Consider the following 19,943-nt stretch of genomic DNA (forward strand, 5'->3'; position numbering starts at 1 on the left):
GCCTTTGGAAGCGCTTAAAAAAGGGAGTTTCAGCGGGTTTGTTTTGTCAGAGAGTTTTCTTATTCCGAGTCAAACAACGGCAACCAATCCATTTTAGAAAGTGTTAGAATCAAACACATCGACAAGTCGCCGCTGTATTCGAGTATGGCTTGGATATATTTATCAAAAAGGGGCTTTCATTTCCCATGCAGATATCAGTATCAAAATGAAACTCCGGATGTTGGGGCAGGAACACCGCGACGCAACCTGGACCTAGAGGGCGATGGTTAGCTCTTAGGATTGGTTGTGCGTGCTGAAGACCTCCGTTCATGCGCTAAGGTTTTATTTGGGAAAACTGCAGTAAGTATGCGTGTTGATCACTCCTAAGAACTAAATCCAGCATTTTTCTTCTCGTTTCAGCATACGCGATCGCTAGAGAGTTATTTTTGCGATCGTAAACACAAATATAGGAACAGATAGGCCGTGTCTTTCGGTCTTCCACGTACCGAGGCGACGAACGATATTTCTGTAGGTGTTTTACTTGTCAATTGTCCTCGTAATCCACCTCATATGGTTAGGAACTTTGATGGGAATTCGTTACTTTGCGTTGACAAGTGTTGGGAGGGAGGAATGAATTTGCAATCGTGTATTTTTTGTACCCCCCTACGGGAACCATATTTCAAGCTCAATTGTTTTTTTTTGTATTGGGACTGGTGGCATTTCTCACCCTTTGCTTTCATTTTTGATGATTTACATTGTTTCCCCTCCTCTTAGAATCTTGCGATGGGTTTAAGAATGATGTTAGTCCCTAGATGGTATTGATTTTGTGGTATTGTATCAGGAGTATCAATTCTGACTACCACTATTGATGACAGGTTGAAGTTTGTGGGCTGATAAGATCTATTTGTTGCTTTAGTAAAGGGTGTTTGAATCTTATTGATATTTGGTATTGATATGGAGGGTTGTATAACCCACAAAAGAAGTAAATTGGTTTTATTTTATAGTTTTGGTTGAGTATTCAAGTTGATATTCAAATTTTGTATAGTTGGTTTCATACAGCTTTGTAGTACAAGGTGAACTTTGCCAGTAATGGACTTTTCATCTAAGGCATTTCTTTTTGCAAGTTGATGATAAGAAAGTTACATACAACACATAAATAATAGGTTGGTACATTTACATAATGAATGCACTGAGATTGGCAAAATCAAAGAAAATTGTCATAAAGAAAAGGAAATGCTCCAATTACTGATACATGAAATAATCTGTATGGGTAAAAAATAACTAAAGAAATGAAGCAAGTAGGTTAGCAAGAAATGCTCTGCATAGACCATGTCCGTAGTGATCAGATAGGAATCTGTGGCAGAGCAACCGCTACAAAAAAATGGCAATCAGAGGTGAAGTCCCAGGGTTGGGAAAGATTTTAATTCATCCATTGTTGTTTGTGGATTCCTAGGAGTGCCCCAAGGTTCTGGCTGGAGTGATAGGGACTCAGAGGGGTGTGGTCACTTCGAAAACAATGACCAGTACTTTAGCATATTTCCTGGACTAATCATTCGTGATGGAAAACAAAAGATTCACATATATTGTACGTGAATTATTTTGACAAAAAAATAATAAGTGCAATGTTGAATGGTGGAGTGAAACACAAAAGTTATCTTGATTTTGTTGAAGAATCGGCACAAGTTAGAGAATGGATCATCAGTGTGAACTGATGTTCCACTTACTAGTGGGCAATTTGCCACTGTCATTAAGTGGTAGTTTATTTTGATGACATCAATTAAGCATTAAAGGTGGGTGGTGCGATATTGATATGTGGTGATGAAAGAAAGGGTAAATACTCATATCAGACTGAGATATCTGTAGTATATAATAAACAGTTTATAGTAGATGTGCATAGTACAATTAATTTGTAAACGGTAAGGATAAATTGGGAAATACTGAATGGTATCATAAGTGTTCAAGTGGCTTCATTATGCTTCCTCCACGAGTGCTTTGTAGTAAAGCAGTTTATTGGGTCCCCAGTTTATTCCAGTTTAAAATTGAAAATTCTGATGAGGAATTTTAATTAAATAAGCTCTGGACTGTAGGCCTACAGAAAAAATAATTAATTCTATTAAAATGATTTTGGTGTAAAGGTTATTGATTTTGGCATAAGTGTTCATAGGGGATTGGGATCATCAATTAATGAATATGAAGAATAACATAATGTTAATTTCATGGAGCATCAGTATCTTTTTTTACTTGCTATAACAATATTTGTGCCAAGGCTAATGGGTTAGGATAGGAGTGACAAACAAGTCTTATTGGTTTTGAACATGCAGTCCTTTACATATTATTAGTTTTGGTATGTTTTTGAGGTTTACATCCTATTATATATATATATATACATTATATTATATTATATTATGCTATATTATATTATATTTTATTTTATTTTACAGGTAGTAGTATCAACAGAATTATGCTAATTCAGTATTTGTAAACCATATGTTATAAATTTTTGGAATGTATGTAATAGAACAGAGGGCTGTAAATACATATGTTAGAAAAGAATGAAATCATATGCTCATAAGGATAAAAAGTAATTTTGATTTTAAATATATCTGTATATATTTGACAGATGAAGTGAATGTCCCTAATACATCCCACAGGTGTTCTAAAAACAAGACTTTATTTTCTAAACAATATGTTTCATCATGATTCCAAGAAACTTTGTGTTCTTTGCTGGAACATGTATAATCAAAAATTTTGTAGCCTTCTTGCTTTGTGCTCCAACAAAGTACAACGTATCTCTACAATTTATAGTCTGGCAAGAGAGAGCAAGTGCAGATGAGTGGGTGTGTTAGTAATAGGGATAATAACTCTCTGCATTGCTGTCATTATATCCATGCTCTGTCTGAAATCCCCAAGTACTGAAACCTTTATTCATTGATATGATTTGATTAAAATGATCTTGCTATCTTTTTCAATGTCATTCTATGTTTTGGTGGGTATGTGTTTGTGTTTATGATCATTTAAATATGAACATGTGTGTGAGTTTGTGTTTATGCTTGCATGATTAAATGAATGTCCATAAAAGGGTGTGTTTATTTGTTTATTTGTGATTGACAGAGTATGAGAATGAGTAATACAGAGAAAGAAGAAAGGTTTGTTCTGATCTATACTTAGTGGAATGTGGGGAGAACTCATTATTTTTATAGGTTTTTACCAAGTCATTTGGATTTTTTTAATAAGTATGTCAAGAACACTTTCTCCTCCATTGAGTTTTCCCTTATTTCCGCAGGTATGGAGCAGACACGGGATACTATCCGCCTCAACTCTGTGCGAAGAATTGATCCTCATGTCTCCCATATTGTGGATTCTGCCAATCGCACAGCACTGTACACATACGAGCAAGGTGGCGAGTCTTGGGCCAAGACGGAGGTAGAAGGCACACTTATGGTATATTCAAGGGTTGCTCCGCCACATCACATGGTTACGATCATCAACCGGCTAAACAAGTCCAACTTCATTGAGCCTCTTACATCTGCCTGTGATATTCAAGTTAAACCACCATACCTACTCTTCAGAAGTGCCAAAGGAGTCATTTACGGAATATGGTTTTCAGAAACGGAAGATGTCCAACGCATAGCAACTGCAATACAGGAGCACATGAAGAATGATCTTCCTGCTGCTCCACAACCAGCTCCTAACATTCTAGATGACCCTGCCATAGCAGTTGCTGGGGCGCCTGGTGGAGATATACTCAGTATGCTCTCCCGAGCACATGGCGAGTATGAGAGCAAGCGCAATGAACCCCGCAGTATTGTTACTACAACCACAAGTGTAAATAATGACCTAGTAAAGCCTGCACCACTAAGAGTTACAGCTGGTGAGCAGAACACTGTTGCAGATTTCTTTGCAAAAGTTTCTGGGGCTCAGGCGGGAGGAGGAATGGGAGGCCTAGGCACTGGTTTACCATCACCTTCTAGTTCTGGACCTCCAGTCTCCTCAACAGCTAACCCGTCAAATGCACCACTCCCAGTACTTCAAAAGTTGTTCCAAGGAGCTGCTGCAGTCGGAGGGCAAGCCATGGTACAGCTGCCACCAGGGGCGCCTGTACAAGGCCAGCAAGGTGTGACAAACCCAATTCCAATTCCAGGCTCGGCTCCACAATCCCACCCACCTGCAATGTCTTCAAGTGTTCCTGGAGGAGCACCAATCTCGTTACAGGAACTTGAAGGACGATTTAAAGATAATTTAAGAATGACAAATCAAGTAAAAGAGGATGATGGAAATCAACTTGGACAACAACAAAAACAGCAGCAGCAACAGCCACAGCAACAACAGCCGCAGCCGCAGCAAGCCTACAACCAGCATTTACCGCAGTCGGAACCTTCATTGCTCTCTCCGCAGGTGTTCACTAGTTCACGAACATCAGACCCAGTTATTCATGGCACACCACCAATAGAAACTTCTTGTCCACGCACTTTCCCTGGTCTCTTAACTCCAGGCACAGCCGCAGCCATGGACATGAGGCCGCTAAATGGGTCTCAAGAGTCCCTGCATGATGGTCTGCTTGGAGGTTCCTCGCATGTGACACCTCTTACGCAGGAGCAGTTAGTACAGGCATTCACCATGCTCCTCAAGAAAGACGATTTTGTCCGACAGTTGCATGAGGCATATGTCCAGGCTTTAAACCTCTCTCTCAAAGGTTGTTTGTAGGTGAACTGAATCTTCTGAAATAACATGAAAGTTAATTGTACTCCACTGGTTTTCCATGTTATGCTTATGCATTATTAGTGCTCATTATAGCAAAGTATTCATGAAATTGAAATACTGTAGGTGATAGTTACATGTCACATCAAAATATGAAACCAAGTAAAACTTATATTTTTAGCAAAGGTTTTATGAGGAATGTGCTGGATTGTGTGTGAAAGTTGATAAAAGCTTTTTCATATGCAATCTCAATTAACCAGTGTCTGTGAATGTTCTGTGTTGTATCTGCGATAATGGAGAAATAGATGTTATCATTGAGATAAAAACATTGCTATAATCATGGACACGTTGTTAACTAATCGTATGTTTTATAATTTATTTTGCCTTGTTAGTCAGTCTTGGCACAAAATGTTTTCCAAATGACTTGGTGAGTCCTAGTTAGATATTACAGTGACATTCATGTTAGTTAAACTTGACTCTTTAAGAATTATTAAGTACTGAGTGGTATCCAGTGTATTACAAATATAACTTGGTGATAATCTATAGCCCGTTGTTATGGTTGATGGGGATGAACTCGTAAGATGTTAAAACTTGAAGAGAGGACTGAAATTATTTTATCAGAAAATATCCCCCTGTCCCCCTACCCCACCCCTCCAAAAAGGAAGAAAAAGAAAAAATCACTGGAATTTTGGTATATAGTTTTGTGGAATGCCTTACTGTATTTTGATGTCCTCTATTCACCTGGATTCAGTCCTCGGCAAATTTTGTAGCAGATGCCTCAAAGCTTATTTTTTTATGGAATTTTTTGTTTTGAGTTTTCATTTTGAAAGGCTTAAAAAATATTCTTAATTGTACCTGTTTCATGGCACACATGAAGAGGCAGTGAAGTTGAATTACTTGTTTTTACATAGTACTTTTGCTGTAAAGGATGTTTTTAGACGAAGGAGTTTATTCTGTAACTATGCTACAGATGTAGTTTTTAATTTTAATTCCAAAGAGCATATGGCCCTTTCCCCTCCTTTATCAAGTTGAGAAATGCAGAGTGTGAATTGAGTGTGGAATGTAAGAGTACATTAAATAAATTGGGCAGATGAGGCTGTTGACATTTCTTTTCTTTTTGTCTTTTTTTTTTTTATTGCTATAGATGTATATCTCCAATGACAATTTATGTGATTTTCTCTTTGAATTGTGTGTTTTTGTGCCATTATGGAATTAATTCATAACAGATACAAAACTGTTGGTGTTAATGAAACATTTTTGTTTAGGGGAAATACTCTGTATATCGTGTTCATACCAAATATTTGAATTTTGCTTTGGTAGCAAATGGTAATAGTAAAGTGAATACATTGTTCAGAAGGAAGTATTTTTTAAATTGTCATTTTGGTGGTTACTGAAAATTAATAGTGCATAAGTTTTTCATTTGTTTCAAATTTGATTTGATTTTTGTAAACTCGTTTTTATTCCACTTTCATTTTGTTTTACAAATCTGAGTCCAGTTGATCATGGTGATCAGTATGATTGATGTAATTTTTTACTTATATGAAGCCTAATGTGTAATTTAGGTGTAGAGTATTTCATTATTTTTTTGTAGCACATATCTGTTGGCAGACTTGGTTTTTATTTTTATTTTTTTTCCAAACAATCTTTCGTAACATGGCACTCAAGGTATCATACTTTTCAGTCAAGAGAAAGAAAGAAAAATGTGGGCAGAAATTGTTTAGTTCCTCTATTGCATTAAATGCAAATGTAAGATAACCATCAATTTGTTTTTTTTTATATGTTGCATATTAGCTTAGGATAGCAAGAGTCGGTGTCAAAGCATTCAGCATTGGGAAAAATCTTGTGTTTTATTTCATTCTTAGATTGAGAAGCACTTGTATAGAATAGCACATTGGTTTGATATAGTGTTTATTGTAGATTTTATTAGGATTCTATTTGTTAGACTTGCATTATCCCCCTCACCTAATAATGTTAAAGGAAAATATTATATTGTAGTTGAAGATATCCAAGTGCTGATTACTTTCATATTGACTAAAAGCTGCTTGCTATCTAAGTCAATGGGTGTATTGGATTTTATTTTTTTTAAATTAATTTTTTGGTTTTGTTTTTTGTTTTTTATGAGATTGCTGGCAAGTTATCCTTAGGTGTGCTTGAGAGCCGGGCAACTCTGCCATATATCCAGCAGATCATTATGTCTATAACAGACCCATCTGTAAAGTCTTAAAGACAGCTATTTCCAAATGTACAAGGAAAATTGCAGAGTATCAGAATAAACATTGAGATATACTGTCTTTTGTGGTCTTTTGATGCATACCTGTAGATAGGTATTGTGGTCATTATGATATTGTTGTATTGTATCTGAAAGTGAATTGAAATATAGCAATAAAATAAAAAGACTAAGAATATAATAGATTTAAACTGGAATTTTTTTTTTGTTTTTTAATTAATCTAAAAGCTTGTTTTGAATATTATGAAATATGCTCTATTTACTTAAAATACAAAAACCTGAAAAGGAAAATTGGCAAAGAAAAGAATGGTACAGTGGCTTGGTCTTTACTGGCAAAAGTTGTTTGTTTGTTAGATATTGTGACCCCCCCCCAGTCCCTTGCTCATTGTTTCTGTGGGGGGCTTAGGAAGCAGAGACTGAGGCTCAATGGGGGAAGTGCCCCTACCATGGATCTCAGCCATGACATCAATTAATTCTGCAGGTCTTTTCTTCTCCCTTTCCTTTTCCTTCTCTTCTTTATCCCCTTCTTCTGTCCACTTATCCAAATTGTTAACTCATATTTACCCTTTTCACCACAATACTTTAATCGCCTCACAGAATCGGAAAACTCTTACCTACATTGCCTTACTGAATCAAAAAACTCTTACCTCGGGGCTTTGCCCTCAAGCCCCAACCTATCACTATATTTTGTATACATTGTTAAGTCCTTAGATATTGACGTGGCAGAAAATTCCCTCCCCTCCTGACATTCTTCCCGATATGTCACTAACTTCCCCTGTCCCCTTATTTCATTTTCTGTATTCTTCTCCTACTTCTACAACTTTGGTTTCTTAACATATTACCCTTTGATTGTTTCATAATGGCAGTTTTGCAGTTTTTCTCATACAATGTTACTCCGATCCTCAAACCACATACTCTCAATTTGATCTGATCGCTCTATACCTTTAACCCCATCCTCCTTTACACTGTATTCCATTTGTTCCCCCTTTATACCGTTTTCACTACCATTCTATCATACAGTGTTATACAGTATTTGACATCTAACACATCTTATCCTGATCATTAACTAATTTCCACCCTTTTAACCACAATACTTTACCATAGTGCTATATGACCTTTGATGTCTGGCACATTTATTTATTCTAACCATTAACCATTAACCATTTTATCCTTTCCTTTTTGCTTCTCTTCATCCCTTCTTCTGTCCACTTAGTCATTAACTAATTTTTACCCCCTTTTTGCCATAATACATTGTTATAATATTGTGTGACCTTTGATGTCTGGCACATTTGTTTGTTTTGACCACTGACCATTCTGGAAAACCACAAACATCACCTTATGAACCAAAAATCTTAGCTGGTGGCTTTGCCCTCAAACCCTTAGATGTTGATGTAGCAGACATTAAAAAAAAAAAAAAAAAAATAAGTAGATATATTGTAATTGAAATTTTGAAACTTTTTCATGAAAAGAAATAAAGGTTGAGATGTGGCTTACCCAAAATATTTTGAACATTGCAAGTATCAGGACTTCAGTATAATTTTATTTGTGGATAGGCAGGTGACCAGGGTGACAAAATATTAATAAGAGTTGAAAATCACAGGGTTAGATGAAGGTGGTGCTGGTGCCCTTTAGGAGTGTTGCATAAATAGGAAAGCTGGTTGTATGTAGCAAAAGAGATTGAGGTGCTCCATTGTTTTACAAACAGTGTTTTGCCATCTAAGTAGATTCCCAGGTGGGTTTTAATTACTGTATAAAGCCATAGGAGTGACACTGGAATTTAAATCTTCAGAGGCTAGATGCAAATGTAGGTTGATCTTTATCTCAGTTGGAAATGTGTCATGGTATAATTAAAAATTTGGCATGTTGAAGACAAAAAAGGATATTGAAGTACATTGGTTGGTGATAATTATTCTAAAAACAACAATATTTGTTGGACACTAATCAGTGATGTGTCACTAACCTCTCAAGTAAAAATAAAGAGTAAATAGTAAAGGTGATGTCTATTCTGCTAGCCTTCTTAACAGGCTTTGAATCCAATAGTACTGCCTGAAAGGGGGCTTCATATTTTAAAGCAAGACCTTGGGTTAGGAGACTAAAGTCTAGTCTTAAAATTTTTGTATTAACCCTTGGATCTGGATGCTTCACTGCCCATACGTGGCTCAAAATCCAGGCATTAGGCTTACCTGAGTGACCACTCTCACTAGTGTCTGGCTTGTAGGCTAGGTGCATGCAAACACCCCTGTGCAGTGTCAAGACTCCTTTTCCCCCCCTTTGGAATCTTATCTATTTCTGCAGAAGCATTTTTTGCTTTTTTTGCCATTTTCCAATGTCTATATTTGTCATTTGATATGCTGTATACCAATTGTATTAGACTGTTTTCCTTGAACAGGCTCCATATCATCTCTCGATGTAGTCCATAACTTGGTGCAGTAATAATAACAATAAGTAACATTTTGCTGTTTGTGTAATTTGAAATTTTATTGTAATATTCAATTTTCTATAATACAAGCTGCACCACTGGTAATGGCAGGTAGGAATAGGATCCTGAATAAGGAAGGAGCATCCTCTCAGGAGCTAGAGCTTGTTTTCTGATAGGAATAGTGCAGTAGTGCCCCTTCCTAAATGCCCACTGAGTCTCATCACCCTCCAAGCACTTTCTGCACGTGAGGCAGTCGTTCCTATCACCCTGGCCCTCAGCTAAATTTTTCCATAATGGGATGTTCATGTCAACTGGCCCTCAAGCCAAATTTTTTTATGATTTATGTTTTTGAATATATCACACAAGGTTTTCTGGATGTCACAGAATCACTGTTACCTGATCATAAGCCAATATAAGTAAATGAATCAGTCAAACAGCAAAAGATGCTTTTCATGCCTGGCATTTTATTTATAGACATATTTTTATCGGAATAATGGTACGCAAGGAGACCAAATATACGCATTTAAATGGGTTTTACACATATATGGCTCCACAAGTGCTCAGCCACCAAACAGTCAATTACTAGACCTCATGATCTCACCTGATTTTCCCTTTCCTTGAGTTTTTGGGATTTTTTTTTTTCTTTTTGTTAACTACTGTTATCAATATTGATGTTGTTATTATTGTTATAGACATTCTTATTATAAAGTTATTAACACTACTAATAGCAGTATTAGATAAATGAGAATATTTCCAAAAATCAAGGAAAAGGGTAAGTCAACTAAACTCTGGGAATGACGTGTAACCGACATACATGTCATCCCCGGTGGCTTTTTCATCTGTAAAACAAATATGGCAAAGATAAAGGATATATACTTTACATAACTATTCTACATTGTGTTTATATTATTTCATCATGGGGAATTCATAACAAAAGCAAAATACAGGAAAAGCTCCAAGTAACTGATCTTTGCGAAATATCAGATGATTTGGTGAATGAAAAGGAGTGAATAAAGACAAGGATGTATTAGATGTTGTATGAAGAGAAAGCCCTTGGAGGATTTTAGACTAATCAGTTTATGCAATTAATATATTCAACCTCTGGGTTTGCTGTATTGTATTTACAAGCAAAGTCCTACATACATGTAAATTATACATATCGAAAATCTATTACTGAAATTCTGTATCCACAGTAAAACACTGGCCAATGCTGCAAGTCGTCAAGAATCTTAGCCTTCTTAGGATCAAATCCTCTCTGGCTTGGCATGGAATGTGCAAAATCCGTAGAATCCATTGGCCATCCTCGATTGTAAGGAATACATTCACAGAGTTCTTTAAGAGCAATGGCCACCAGCACATTAGATCAAGCCCAGTTATTCCATGGAATGACCCAAGTTTGGCCTTTGTTAATGCTGGTATGAATCAGGTAAGAATTTTGTATTTACAAGTGAGCTTTTTTATAGTGTGATATAACAGATCAGGAGTAAATAAAAAAATAGGGTAGGACATGAAGAAGATCTTTTTCTGTAGATACTAACATTATTTTTGTTGAATGAACATTTACATATCTTTATTTTAAATGGTTTGGTAAGAAACTAGGGAAGGGATTTTAACAAGTTCTGCTGTTTTGCAGTTCAAGCCAGTTTTCCTTGGACATCAGCAACCCTTTTGCCCTCGAGCCACGAACAGCCAGAAGTGTATCCGTGTTGGGGGCAAACACAATGACTTGGCTGATGTGGGTACTGATACGTATCATCACACATTCTTCGAAATGCTTGGAAACTGGTCCTTTGGAGACTATTTTAAAGTAGGTTCTTGTGTAAAGGGGTTACTATACAAATGTTTTGGTAATTAATATTTTCTTGTGAATATTTTATTCAAAATTGGTCATGCCATTATTTTGAACTTGTGTTTCTAAGATTGATGTACTGTTTCCATAGAGCACATGGCCTGGTATCAACAATATGACATATCAGACCATTTCAAATCCTCTTAGTCTTTAATTTTTTTCTAATACATATGCTATAAATTGTTCACAGAGAGAGGCTTGCACAATGGCGTGGAATCTCCTAACAGATGTGTACAGATTACCTCCTGACCGTCTTTATGTCACGTACTTTGGGGGAAATGACAATGCAGGGCTGGAGGCAGACCTTGAAGTTAGGGACATATGGAGGGCAATAGGGTAAGAAATGTAACTGAGTGTAGATATTATTCAAAGCTGATTTAGTTTCTCTTTTTCTTGGACTGGTTGTGGAGATTCTTTTTTTTGTTCTTTGGTTTGATAATATTCACTTTTTTATACTGCTCATCTGCATAATGTAGAGTATTTTAGCACCATATTTATAACTTCCTGTGTTTTTGTTTAGGAAATATGATGCTTGTTAGAAAAGTTGTTATATATAAAGACTTAAAGACATGTTGTAGCAAGTGTTTGTAGTAGAAAAAATACCTGGTTATTAATGGAATTTTTTGGTATGAGTATTGAATGATTTCATTCTTACAGCAGTTCATATAATTATTTAAATAAGAAATTTACAAATCTAATCAGAATTTCCAAGAATCTCAAGAAATTTATTATACAAACTTTTTCCCTATTTTTCCATAATCTCAGAAGAACAATGATATTTAAATCTCAGAATTATCTTGATACATTATGACTATTGTATCTTATTTACTGTTGTAATTTTATCTTCAGATGGCTATTGAATATTAATCTCTGATTGACCTGTGCTTTAATCTCAGAAGAATATCATAAACCACAATTGGTGTATTATTTTCAAAATGATAAAATGCTTTTCATATTTTTCAGTGTTCCAGATAACAGAATCATCCCATTTGGCATGAAGGACAACTTCTGGGAAATGGGATCACACGGACCTTGTGGACCGTGCACTGAGATACATTATGACCGCTTAGGACGTGCTGAAGCTAGTGAGAGGGTTAACCTTGGTGTGGAAGACGTGATTGAGTTGTGGAATTTGGTATTCATTCAGTATGAAAGGTAATTAGTACATGACTATGGGGTGAATATTCATGATTTTTCATACCCATAAATGGATTAAGAGATTAAGAAGTATAGAGAGAAAGACACACACACACACACACACACACACACACACACACACACACACACACACACACACACACACACACACACACACACACACACACACACATTATATATATATATATATATATATATATATATATATATATATATAGAGAGAGAGAGAGAGAGAGAGAGAGAGAGAGAGAGAGAGAGAGAGAGAGAGAGAGAGAGAGAGAGAGAGAAAGAGAGAGACACACACACACACACACACACACACACACACACACACACACACACACACACACACACACACACACACACACACACACACATACATACATACATACATACATACATACATACATACATACATACATACATACATACATACATACATACATACATACATACATACATATATATATATAGATAGAGAGAAAGAGAGAGAGAGAGAGAGAGAGAGAGAGAGAGAGAGAGAGAGAGAGAGAGAGAGAGAGAGAGAGAGAGAGAGAGAGAGAGAGAGAGAGAGAGAGAGAGAGAGACACACACACACACACACACACACACACACACACACACACACACACACACACACACACACACACACACACACACACACACACACACACACACACATATATATAAATATATATATAATATGTGTATATATTTTTTGGGTGTATATTCAGATTTCAGATTATTGTAGTGTCAGGTTTATAAGTAATTGTGTGTCCATGTATTTTTTAGGTTAAAGGATGGAAATCTGAAGACACTAACTACCCAGCATGTGGACACAGGGATGGGTCTGGAACGCATAACGGCAGTGTTGAATAACAAGTCATCAAATTATGACACTGACCTCTTCATGCCTATATTTTCAGCAGTGGAAAAGGTGGATGCTGGTTGTCTTTTTTAACGAAAAAAGAATATCATTCATTTGTTCATATTGTCTCAGTTAGTCTGAAGCTCTAATGAGTTGAAAATTACCTTAATGAAGATGCGACAGATTGTAGTTATTATCCAATATCAAGATATTATCAAATACCTTGTCTAGGGCTGCATACATACTAGTCACACAGAGTACAGATAATGTTTATATTAATCCAAATCCAACAGGCATGTACATACATGCCATACCCACTGTGACTTTATTGTTTTTACACATAGATGGCTACACTTGTACTAAGTCACCAATGAACCAATTATGAGTACTGCCTGTCTCACCTTTTTACCCTTTTCCTTGATTTTTGAAAATATCTTACGTTATCTTATATTGCTGTTACTAATGTCTATAACATTACAGTAAATATTATGTCTATGATAAAAATAACACTAATATTCAGAGCACTATTTTAAAAAATGTGTTTCCTGCCAGTTCAAGGAAAGGTGAAATCCAGTAAGGTCATAGAATCTACTGATTGACTCCTTTGTGGCTAAGCACTAGCAGAGCCATCTATGTGCAGAGGCAATTCACAGAAAAATAAAAATGAGCACAGCATTTTCTGGCAGAATTTAGTTAATTTGCATGTCTTTACTTGTTGACAGTTGAGTGGAAGAAGAGAATATAAGGGAAATTTTGAGGAGGGCCTATGTATTGATACAGCTTACAGAATACTGGCTGATCATACCAGAATGTTCACTGTAGCTCTTGCGGATGGGATGTTTCCAGAAGACAGGTGAGGAGCTGGACAACTAAATGTACATACCAGAGATATGTTATATTTATATATGCAGATGAGAGAAATAAAAGCCTGTTAACACTGAAGCCTTTTGTCACTTTTCAGATATAATTAATATATTTCCTGATGATATAAATATTTTGAGGGTGTAAAGTTAACTGCCTGAGTATTGTTGAAGTATGTCTACCAGGAAACAGAATCTAATGTATATTTAATATTTAAATTAGGAAGATGATTTCTTAAAGAGATATCTATCATTTTTTGTGATCATATACTCATATAAATACTTGCATACATACATATATACATGCATATATGAACACATGCATACATATAAATAAATATGTACATACAAATAATCTATGTATAGAATTAAACTGTATGGTTGTTTCAGTCACAAATTACGACGCGTCATGAGGCGAGCCATTACAATTGGAGAGGAGCAGTTTGGTTTCAAAAGAAAGGATGGAAGTCTCTATCATTTAACTGAGATTGTAGCAGAAACACTCAGTGATGCCTATCCAGAACTGTTTGATCAACTAGGAAGAATTCAGTTGATCCTGAAACACGAGGAAGAATTGTTTTCAGAACTTCAGAAGAAAGTTAACAGGTTGTTTATTATTTTCTTGATTATTCTTTTTATCTACTTTATGCAGATGAAAAATTTAAATATATTATCAAAATTATTTTGCTTCTAAAGAAATATGCCAAGTGTATTAATGTATACAATGATTATTTGGTGTATCCATGGAACTATATAATTCTGTCCTCTAGAAATTGTATGCCTTTGGTATGTAATTATTTTTCCCTTTGCCCTAATTACATATTTAGTGTGAATGAGATTAGTAAAAACAATCATATTCTAAATTTATTGAATTTATTACACAAAAATGATATAAGAGGTCTTAAATTTTATGTACTTCCTAAGAGGATTAGATATTTCTTGTTATTGTGTTGACATGTTAAGCAAATGTGTGACCCAGTGGTGCTGACCGATAATTGGCTAAAACTTGCCACTGCATGAGATAAATATTAGAAGTGTGGGGATTTTTTCCTGTTGTCTTTGATTCTGGACTGCCTGATTATTGTTTCAATGAAAGTATTGAAAAATAAGGGTATAGGCTGACTTTAGTGGGCTAGTGCTGTTGGGGCCATAAAATTCCTTGCTCATTTAATGTGCAAATGAGAGAAGAGCCTCTATTGTCATGTCATGTAGAGATACATCTGGCATTTGGGATAACTCTTACCATGGCTTGTATAGATGCCATTCTGCATCTGTCAGTTAGACAATTTCTATTATTCAGATTTGGGTTAGGAGTCAAGATAGTACTGAATAGTACTGAATTTGGGAGAATTATATCAAGAATAGATATAGATGCCAGCCTTTAGTCATTGGGTCAAACACTTCTTGTAATTTAGAGGATATTGGATAATAATTAATATGGAAGAATCACATGAATATCAAAAGAGAACTAAGAATTTTGATTTCAGAGAATGGGCAGACCTTCTCCAAGGACAACCAGAACTTCGGATACTTTCTGATCTGCATGCTCCTGGTATCACTGAAGGTGTCAAGGAGATATTACCATATATACAAGAGTGGAAGGAGCATGACTGTAAACTTCCAGGCCATGTGGCATTAAAGCTGTATGATACTTATGGTCTCCACATTGATCAGATAGAAGAGCTCGCTGAAGTCTACAACTTGACTGTGGATCAAGAAGGTTTTGAAAAAGGGTTGAGTGAAGTTCGCCAGTTGACGAGAAGTGTCAGCCAGCAAAGGATGGAGGGCTCTGCGACATTTGACAAAGAAATAATCTTAGAAGATCTTGTCAGACTACACATTCCTGTTACTGATGACAAAGCTAAATATTCCTTTGAAAGCTCTGATGGACTTTATTCTTTTAAACCTTTAAAGAGCAAAGTCCTTTCAATTTTGGTTGATGGGAAGTTGAGTGACAAGACTTCTGCTCAACAGAAAATAGGGATTATCACAGATAGGACAAACTTCTACCATGAAGCTGGAGGCCAGGTGGGAGACACTGGGTCAATTGCAAGAAATAACACAAAAGTTAAAATCACAAATGTTGAAAATGTGGGAGGTTATATCATTCACTGGGGAGAAGTAGAATATGGTGAACTGGCAGTTGGAGATATAGTGACTGGAAATGTTCAGTCACAGCATCGCATTGGTTGTATGCAGCACCACACTGCTACACATCTGCTGAATGCTGCTGTCAAATTTGTGACTGGTAAGTGTATTTTAATTTCATCTTATGCAATAGAAGAGAGGATCTAATTTCCTTAATCATTAATCATTAAAAGAGTTGTATTTTTATCAGGTTATAATATTAATTATAGATATTTGTGGGATATTTATTATAAGGCTATAAAAAAGTTTTTATCACATTTAGGCCAATAAAAGTTGTAAGTTATGACTTAGGAGTGTATGCTAATTAATATATTTTCCTTACAGGACTATCTTGCCAGAGATCATCTCTTGTGACTCCAGATCACCTTAGTCTCAGTGTAAGAACTTATCGGCCACTCAATGAGAGCAGCATAGAAAGGACAGAAAGTATTGTCAAGGTTAGTACTGTTGGGTGATGTTTAGGTTCAGAGCTAAATGCTAATTCTGCCAGCTTAAATTGTTTTAACTAGAAGAAACTGAAGTTGGGTTGATGTCTTTGATTTTAATCAGGCTCCAAAGTTTGTTTAATTTTTATGTCCTTGTATCTGCATGATACAGATGTCAAAATAGGATGTATGAAAAATCGGTGAAGGAGTACCATGTCATCAGATTGTAGTATACCTTAATGAATATTGCTCTTGTTAATTTAACCCAATGCTGCCGGGGAAAATTAATAAAAAATGGGGAAAATGCTGTGCTCATTTTTTATAGTTTTTGTGAAATGTCTCTGCAGATAGATGGCTTTGCTAGTGCTTACCCTTACCTGATTTCACCTTTCTTGAATTGGCAGGAAAAACATATTTTTTACTAGTGCTATGAATATCGATGGTGTTATTTTTATTATAAACATTTCAATTACTATAATCTTATAAGCAAAGGGTGAATGGGTGAGACAGGCAGCACTCATAATTGGCTCATTGGTGACTTAGTACAAGTGTAGCCATCTATGTGTAAAAACAATCAAACAAATAACTTACAGTGGGCATGGCACGTATGTACACGTCATGCCCGTTGACATTGGGTTAATATACAAATACATTTCACTGAACTACCTTACAGAAATGGATTGCTGCAAGCAAGCCTATTGGTAGAAGAAACATGGACATGAAAGACCTCTTAAGGGAAGCCAACATTACTTTAGTCCCTGGTGAAGTCTACCCAGACACAGTTCATGTGATCACTTCACGTCTAGATCTCCAAGAGGAAGGCAGTAAAGAGGAGCAGTTGTTATCAGTTGAACCTTGTTGTGGTACACACCTCCACAACAGTGGTCATATTGGTAACTTTGTAATTACTAGTATTGTAAGTTTTTGTTGTTTTGAAGGAATTTCTGTGATATTTGTTTATTTGATATAAACATACAGAAAGGTCTAAATGTTTAGGGATCATTCATACAAGTGTTGAATTCTTCATGCAGAAAAGTGCGGGTGTTGGTATACGTAATATACGAGCTGTGTGTGGGGCAGCAGCTGGAAAAGCTTTACGTAATGCAACAGAAGCACAAGCACAACTGAGGGACTGGGAAAAGCAAGTGGAAATGGAACTGTCTACCAGTAATCATAAAAGGTGATACATACACAATTAATAATTTTGATTTGATGTATGATTTATGCATTAACGGGGGATCTTGCAATCAAAGTAAGTGTTAAATAAATATTGTTAGTTGCATCCACTCAAAGCCTTTGTCTTTGTTTATAGTTTGATCCTGTTGAATCTGTTATTTGTTGTAAGATGAAATAAAGACATATCACATAGTTAAAAGGTGATTAAGAGAAAGGAATTTACATAACCAAAATATAATTTAGCAGTTATGATATAATGGCAGAAATGGAGTGTCAGTAATTGTTTTCTGATGAGTTTTAGTAATTCTTATATATACATATTTCTCATGTGAGAAGAAAAGAAAAATTAAGGATGATTTTAGTAGTTTTGAAACAATGCTTACTTTGCATTTCAATATGTACAAATCTAAATGATAACCATTAGAATTTTAAGAGTTTCAGGATAATTCTTTTACTATGTTTAACCCTAAATTGCAGAATAAGAAAGCTTGAGAAAGATCTTATAACTTGGCGCAATAAAAAGGAAGAGATACCATTACCCTACTTAATGCGAGCACAAATTAACAACTCATTGGACAACATGACAAGAAATCTTCGTAATTCACTGCGTGGTGATGTCAATAAGCAGGTTGGTGTAAAATAATAGTGTCACTTGGAACCACCATCCATGTGCCTTTGTACTTGCTGATGGACATACTACTGGATTCAATATAAGCAGAAGATTATTGTTGTAGGGACAGGATGAGTATGATGGATTCTGTAAATGAATTTCATGCACTTGATGTTCACAGTACACTCAGTATAATAGGATATTATGTTTAGTGTCATAGTATGTAGTCATTTGTGATACTGCAGTGCCCCTATTTTGACTAAATAGCATTATTTTTGTTGTATTTGGGAGCTATTGAAAATATATTTCAGTAACTAAAAAAAGGCATCCTTCATATTGGCAGATGATTGAAGAGATGAAGGAACTCACTGAAGCAAAGCCAGATGGACCAATCATCCATCTATTTAATACAGATTTTGGCACAAGCAAGGCGGTGCTCAGCAAAGCCACAAAAATTGCAAGCAAACGACCTATACTTGTAATGGCTAAGGCTGAAGGTGGTGTTGTTGGCCGCACAGTTGTACCTGAGGTAAGTCAATCTCTTTCAGGTTTATATCACGTAAGACTTTGAAGCTGAATGAATAAATACTCTTGCAAATAGTTAGTGGACATGGGCAAGTTTTTTGGTTGTTGTTGTTGATGATAATAGAAAGAGAAGAGAAATTCAGGATACAAGACAATGGAGATTCTCAAGACCCCATTACACTAGTACTTTATCTGTCAATTTTTGCATTTTTGCTTGAATATGAGGCATTCTACAGTTATCATGTGCATGCAAACACCTCCCAGGTGAAGATGGCAGCAACCATTTTCATCTGCCTATTTGCTATATGTTTGCTTCTGTGGTAACAGTGGTACTCTGATAGGGCCAGACCATTTGCATGTGGAAAATTCATAGAGAAATGCAAAAATAGACAGAAAAAGTGGTAGTGTTTCAGGGCCTTCAAAAAACAGAAAAGGATACATGCTTTATTTCTTTAAAAACAGGAAATGGTTGCTAATGGAGCCTCTGCAACTGCTTGGCTAGAATGTGTAAGAGCGATCCTGGGAGGAAAGGCCTCTGCTCCAAAGGATCAGGATCCACTACTTGTGTGCAATTTACGAAGTGCGAAGATAAGAGATCCAGAAATGAGTAACAAACTTGAAGAAGCTCTTACATGTTCCAAGGTTTACATTGAGAAGTTTATATAGGTTATTAAAATATATTGATTGAATATAATTTTTATTATTAATAAATATTTGTCCTGATATTGTAACAATCCTATCAAAAAATAGAAGTAAATACATTTATGGCCAAAACTTAACATTTGCATATACAGTGCAATAAGTTAACAAATTACACACACACCAATGTATACCTGTAAAATAGGATGGCAGTAAAAGTTATTAAAAATATTAGCAAATAACAGTTACATTTTTGTCAATATTCATTTTATCTTTCATGAATCTACTAATAAGTAAAAACTACCCAGTACAAATGGTTTTAGCTATGGAGATTAGCTACTTTAAAATGACATCACTCAACT

The 19,943-nt window shown here is 35.7% G+C and overlaps 2 protein-coding genes across 3 annotated transcripts in view; one reads left to right on the forward strand and one right to left on the reverse strand.

Moving 5' to 3' along the window:
- The first annotated feature begins 246 nt into the window (after positions 1–246).
- On the forward strand, positions 247–19,631 carry LOC125028581 (alanine--tRNA ligase, mitochondrial-like). Of its 2 annotated transcripts, XM_047618009.1 has the most exons (15): positions 247–339; positions 10,517–10,749; positions 10,957–11,130; positions 11,363–11,508; positions 12,136–12,327; positions 13,123–13,267; positions 13,921–14,051; positions 14,449–14,664; positions 15,546–16,306; positions 16,531–16,643; positions 17,305–17,547; positions 17,663–17,811; positions 18,285–18,435; positions 18,761–18,946; positions 19,405–19,631. In XM_047618009.1, exons 2-15 carry the CDS (start codon positions 10,531–10,533, stop codon positions 19,606–19,608), a joined length of 3,030 nt encoding a protein of 1,009 aa, XP_047473965.1. In that variant the 5' UTR covers positions 247–339; positions 10,517–10,530; the 3' UTR covers positions 19,609–19,631. The 2 variants fall into 2 exon arrangements, 1 of the variants encoding a protein (XP_047473965.1); XR_007115116.1 differs by lacking the exons at positions 18,761–18,946; positions 19,405–19,631 and having other exon boundaries at positions 17,663–17,883; positions 18,285–18,384.
- The window catches only part of LOC125028582 (protein SERAC1-like), a 20,419-nt gene continuing 20,102 nt past the window's right edge, over positions 19,627–19,943 (reverse strand). The window contains exon 15 of the mRNA XM_047618016.1: positions 19,627–19,943. This exon is cut by the window's right edge and continues 477 nt beyond it. The gene's annotated coding sequence lies outside the window, so the exon portion shown is untranslated.

Source organism: Penaeus chinensis, chromosome 9 (assembly GCF_019202785.1).
Source record: "Penaeus chinensis breed Huanghai No. 1 chromosome 9, ASM1920278v2, whole genome shotgun sequence".
NCBI classification, from domain to species: domain Eukaryota; kingdom Metazoa; phylum Arthropoda; class Malacostraca; order Decapoda; family Penaeidae; genus Penaeus; species Penaeus chinensis.